This window comes from Dipodomys spectabilis, unplaced genomic scaffold, assembly GCF_019054845.1.
Source record: "Dipodomys spectabilis isolate Male_0828 unplaced genomic scaffold, ASM1905484v1 ptg000095l, whole genome shotgun sequence".
Classification (NCBI taxonomy): domain Eukaryota; kingdom Metazoa; phylum Chordata; class Mammalia; order Rodentia; family Heteromyidae; genus Dipodomys; species Dipodomys spectabilis.
Window position 1 is genome coordinate 16,171,745 of NW_024870772.1, and position 6,411 is coordinate 16,178,155.

Sequence of the window (6,411 nt, forward strand, 5' to 3'; positions counted from 1 at the left end):
ACTCAGGTCTCTTAAAGCCATGAGGAATAGATTTAATTCTATTCTCTCTATAGTAAACTGCTGAGAAATTATAAATGGGGAGTGGGATAATATTAAGAAGACCGCTCTGATTGCCTTGTAAGAAAAATATGGAGAGGTCCACCGCTGCCACCTCCTCCAGCCGCTGTGGTGCTGCCTGTGTGCTCGTTCGGTGTGGACCGGGGACCTCTTTTGTGAAGCGGCATCTGAGGAGACTCCGGTGCTTGCGATGGCCGACGAAAAGCCCAAGGAAGGAGTCAAGACTGAGAACAACGATCATATTAATTTGAAGGTGGCGGGGCAGGATGGTTCTGTGGTGCAGTTTAAGATTAAGAGGCATACACCACTTAGTAAACTAATGAAAGCCTATTGTGAACGACAGGGTTTGTCAATGAGGCAGGTCAGATTCCGATTTGATGGGCAGCCAATCAATGACACAGACACACCTGCACAGTTGGAAGTGGAGGATGAAGATACAATTGATGTGTTCCAGCAGCAGACAGGAGGTGTCTACTAAAAAAGGGAACCTGCTACTTTGCTCCAGAACTTTGTTCTTATAGACCAAGAATACATTCTTAATTAGAAAACTGCAATTTGGTTCCACCACATCCTGACTACTACAGTATAGTTTTCTCTATTCTTTCATTTTCCCCTTCCCCATTCCTTTATTGTACATAAAGTAACTGGTGTGTGTGCACAAAAAAAAAAAAAAAGAAAAATATGGAGAAAATGGAGCAGGTAACACTGTTCAAAAAGAAATGTACTCAAGACCTTATTTATGTAACTATAACTCTTCTGTACATCACTTTTACAATAAAATTAAAAATATTTTTTAAAAATGATGTGGAGATGGTGATGTGGAGGCCAACCAGAATGAAATCATACTATTCTTCTTCTAATTCACACATATAATTCAGTGTGCTTTCTTTCCTGCTTACATTTGCACCAACGCCTTTTACAATATTCTGACTCATATATATTTAGAAAATATATAAAGACCATAGATTCAAAGGGGACAAAATGTCCTCTAATATATTGGTATTCATAGCATAGGTATATTGTCTTGAGGTGCAATAAGTGATTGTTAGATTAGATATTTGTTCTTTTTTTTTTTAGCTTGTTAGACGAGAAAGGCTGGAAAAATTCAGGTGAAAAAAGTCAGAAAATGACTGAGCATTTCTAGGAGTAAAGTGGACATTGCTGATAACTTTGAGCAATATCAAATTTTGCAAAGATCTTCCTTAGAACAGTGAATTGGCTACAGGCACTGGATATGGATGTTCAATTTCATTTTTCTTGGAGTAAAGGGCACATTTCTATCTTTCACACAAATTGGTGCAATTACTGGAAGCAGATAGAATTACACTGCTTGCTATTGTATATGCTCAGTTTCCCAGAATATAGAATATTCCTTCAGGGATTTATTAACAACTTTCTACAGTCAGACTATTTTAATGTTATGAATGCCCTGGACATTGAATCCTCAAGGTATAAAATAAGAGACTTATTTCTAGAAGATTTTGCATAGCACTTTTATAATTGTGTTAGGAATAAAAGAAATATTAACCCATTGCTCATTGGTTTCTTTTTATTTCTTTTTCTTTCAGATGCTCTAAAGAATATGCTAGCATTGTCTTATTTGCTTTCAAATCTGGATACAGGCAATTGAGAATAATAAATTGGAGTTGGGAAAAATGGTGGAGTCAGAGAAGTGAATACATACAAAGATATTATATTTTTATGGTGAGAAAAAAACTGACAGAAGAGAAAATAATAGGCTAGGAAGCAGAGATCAGAAATAGATTTTGTACACAGGTAGATTATAAATGGAGTTGCCAAGTGTGAAAGCTAAATTATTAAGATAATTTGTTATTAAAGATGCTCAGAGTACAGGCTCCACTGGGTACAGTGTATATCCTTCTATATATCCACCAGATATACAGAAACCCAAGAATCACAATTCACAGCTAGACCTTGCAGGAAAGTATGTAAGGCTCCTCTTATCTCTAACCAACTACAGAAAGCTGGATTGGAGCTATGGCTCAAGTAGTTGAGAACTAACTTTGAGTAAAAATGCCCAGGGACAGTACTCAGCCCTGAGTTCAAGCCTCATGACCTGCACATGTGTACAGACACAAACAAACACACACACACACACACACACACACACACACACACAATTCTTTTAGATGACTATATCAAATGCTTTGAGAATCTTGAGTAATACTCCCTAGTGACCAGACCAAAGGATTTCCTTATTTCTTGCCTCCCTTTTTCCTTTTTCCTCCCTCTTCCCTCCTTCCTTTCCTACTTTCCTCTCTTGCTCCCTTCCTCTTTCTTTCTCTTCTTCCATCCTAGCTTCTTTATTCTCTCCCCTTCTCCCTTTTATTTTCTTGTCTTTCCTTCTTAAGTGAATGAATATAAAGGTTAGGAACAGATTATGATGTATAATAAACATTCAGTAAATTATAGTTCTATGCCTAAATACAGTATAAGAAATCTTTTACCTTCCTGATGAAATTCAGATAATTAAACACAATAACATTTTACTCTAAAAATATTTGAGGATGGGCAATAGCAGAGTAAATGCCATGTCAAATGGTAACCATAAACCACCTGACACTATAAAAATTATCTTATTAGAATGGATCTTGATGAGATATAACAATATAAATATATAGACAAGGAAATATTTGTTATACAGTGTGATGTATAATACTTCATAGGTATGGGAAACATATATATATATATATATTATTCTTGTTAATAAACAGAAAATGTATCTCTATGTAGCTACTATAAAAATTTTCCATATGTAAAATAGAGAGTTCAGGGATTCAGAACAGTTTATATCTATGAGCAATGAATTAAACACAAGTTTTTAAACTGATCTTTTGAATGACTAGTGTTAATATCTAAACACATGGCTAGCATATCTTTTCTGTTGGCTTTTTATTTTAATTTGATGCATTTCAGAACCAACTCAAGAATGTTCTTTATGAAATCTCTTATAATGAGACATCACTTCCCTGAAATCTCAGACTCTATAAATTGTCCTTCACTTTTAATCAAGTACTACTTGTATTCACATACACACACACACACACACACACACACTCACAAAACTCACAAACATATCTAATACTCTTACCTTCTAAACTGTCCCATAAATTTCTTCAGTGAGGTATTTGTTTCTTTACACATAGAAAATAATTAAATGCCTGCCTGGTACATGGTAGACATTTATTGAAACTTTTTGAACATATCTGAAACCAACTTTGATTCCTTAACTTTCAAATTTAATTAGTTAAAAATAGCTGGTCACTTTTGCTTTTCCAACATCTGTCAGAGCAGATTCTTCATCTTCACTGCTGTTGTCATTGTGTCATATTTTTACGCCATCATTTCTCACAAGGTCTATTTCTGGGTGCCTAATTGGATTTTCTTTCTCTCTCTAGTCTATCATCCAGTCCACAATAACATTCCAGAATGTTACAGGTATCTTTCTAACTTGTAAATCTGACCATATTTGTCTTCCTGTTTCTTTTAGTAACAATATCCAGATACAAATCCACTTCTCTTTCACTCATGTGGCTAATAGGCTTCCCAACTCCAACTCCTGAGGTATCTTAATGAATGGTGTCTTATCTACTCCACATTCACTATCCATCTGGTTTCTCTTTTTCATCCATATCACTAGGTCTTTTTTTCTGCTATCTGAAAGGAAGAAAAAAGATTTGACTATTGAGAAGCTTCCTTTTAATGTTAGACATATAAAAGGGTATTTTGTCTTTATCTCTCACTGATTAGAACTTGCTTACTTGAAAGCCAGATTCAGCATCTTTAGGAATTCTATTGTTGTTGTTGTTGTATTTTTGTTTTCATGCCAGTCCTGGGGCTTGAACTCAAGGCTTAGATGGTGTTCCTCACCTTCATGCTTAAGACTAGTGCTCTACCATTTAAGCTCACAGAGCCACTTCCAGCTTTTTCAGTAGTTAATTGGAGATAAACATCTCCTGCCTAGCTGGCCTTGAATAGCCAGCCTCTGAACTAGTCAGGACTGGAATTACAGACATGAGCAAATATTAGCCAGTCTATCCTTGTAAGTTTATTTACAGCTAACTCGATGAAAATACAAATATTCCTCTTCTAACATACAAATCACAAGACTGAATCATTCACATAACTCTAGAAAGAATGAAAATAATTCCTATTTAATCCTTCATTCAGTTCAAGTACTGCCAGAATCTCTGGGTGGGCAACAGACTATTGAATCAAATGAGGATCTTCTGTTATGGAAACATATACATTAACACATGGATCTATTTTCTCTCCACTTTGCTCAGTTTAAATTGGTAGAACTGGGACAGAATGACTACACTAAATCCTTGATTCAGAAACTGGAATTATGAGACACCCATATCATTCATTATCCTGTAGTATTTATCTTATTCTGCTAAGGAAAATACCATGAAGAATTATTCATTGCTAGCTAATTCTATTTGCTGCCTTAGATTCTGTGTCCTAAGGATAATTCTTTTGGCTTCGTATTCATGGTGCTGGAATTTACCATGTCTCTCAAGTATTACATAACACATCTTATTGTACAATGCATAGTTTCACCTCTACATGTTCAAACTTTTCTCTTCTTAGGTGATATTTCCAAAAGAAATATGATTACCAGGATCAAGAGCCTTCCAGGAGGTGAAATCTATGTTCTTGCTTTCCAGTTCCAGATTACAAAAAGAATTATATACTTTACAATTTTGTCACAGAATGCTCTATTTCCCATTACATATTTATTTTTATTACAGAGGTTACATACTAAATCTTTGTAACTATGTACTCCTTCCCCAAATATGATGCTCCCTAGGAAATGTTCTACATCCTTAGCATATCAAGGGCTAGTGAAAAGCCTACTAAGAAGTAGATTGATCCTAAGTTACCAGAGAACCAGAATGTTTTCATTTTTTTACTCCTTGTCCCTGTTATCTGCATGACTATGACCACAGCTAAGTTTTGTCCTCTCATAGAAGGAAAGAGAGTAGAGATTAATAGTTGAATTTAAAGGCTAAGACTTAAAAATTTATTCATGACAAATTTTGTTCATGTCCTATTGCCAAGAACTTAATTTTTCATAGACAAATCTGAGTCTTTGGAGGAAAAGCAATGTAGTATTCTAAGTTTTCAATCATTATTCAAAGTTATAACTTGGGGTAGTTTCTCTTGCTAAAGAGAGGTCAAGAAGAATCATGGTAAAAGTAAAAAAAAATTACACTTGAACATGATGAATCATATGGGACTCTAAACATTCACATGTTCATAGGATACTCAGGAAAGGATCAGAAAGGGTCAATAGTTATGTGCCTATGATCTTACAAAACGATATTTATTTAAATGAATTCCAAGATATGGAAACAAGAGATTCTTTTTTGTTATTTTGTTTCTCTCTCTCCCTCCCTCCCCCCTCTTTCCCCCCCTCCCTTCCTCCCTCTCTTTCTCCTTTTGGCTCCCCTTTGTTGCTGTTTTGATTCTGCACCTTTTGCTTTATATATGAGTTTTTCTGATTGGGAAAATGGAAGGGGAAGTACAGAAATGTGGGAAAAAGGGTAAGTTAATTCACCAGTAACACTTACTAGACACTATATGGAAAATCAACTATACAAGTTGTTGGGGAGGGGGGCAGTTCAGGAGGGAAAAATGGGAAGAAAATGAGGGAAGAGGTAACACTGTTCAAAAAGTAATGTACTCACTACCTGACTGTAATCCCTCTGTACGTTACCTTCACAATAAAAACTAAACAAATAAAAATCACAGTATTTATGGGACTAAAATTGCCAAAATAGTCACAAACCCTAGTACTCTCTTAGTTGGTTAGCTCATGGCAATAACGTGATGAAAAATACAACACTTTCATGGTATACTCACATTTCCACGGTCTTTCTTTTTATAAAATTTAATTTTATGTCAAGCTGATGTTCAGAGGGGTTACAATTACATAAATAAGATGGTAAGTACATTTCTTGTCACTCTTTGGCTCCCACATTCCCTCCCCATCAATGACCACCTCCCAAGTTTTAAAGTTCATTTCCAACATGTTGTCATCTGAATATTGCTGTTGCATTTACCCTTTGTCTCACCATTTTGTCATGGTTTTTTTTAAATAATAAAGATGAAAGGGTGAATTATTTTTTTCATCTCAGTCAAGTGTCAAATCATATTACCTGTAATTTATCTATTTCTTCTTTTACAGCATTGAAATATAACCAGAGCAATTTAAAGTCTACAAACAGCTCTTAAGTGTCTTTATGGGTTATAATTGCTAATTAAATAAAAATTTTACCAGTGGAGTTTTAGAAGAAGTAATTAAGAAAGGAAAAGTTTGGCTTTGGT

The 6,411-nt window shown here is 35.0% G+C and overlaps 1 protein-coding gene across 1 annotated transcript; it reads left to right on the plus strand.

Moving 5' to 3' along the window:
• The first annotated feature begins 229 nt into the window (after nucleotides 1–229).
• On the plus strand, nucleotides 230–712 carry LOC122112693 (small ubiquitin-related modifier 2-like). Its single transcript, XM_042685582.1, has one exon. It carries the CDS (start codon nucleotides 248–250, stop codon nucleotides 533–535), a length of 288 nt encoding a protein of 95 aa, XP_042541516.1. The 5' UTR covers nucleotides 230–247; the 3' UTR covers nucleotides 536–712.
• Nucleotides 713–6,411: the final 5,699 nt, after the last annotated feature.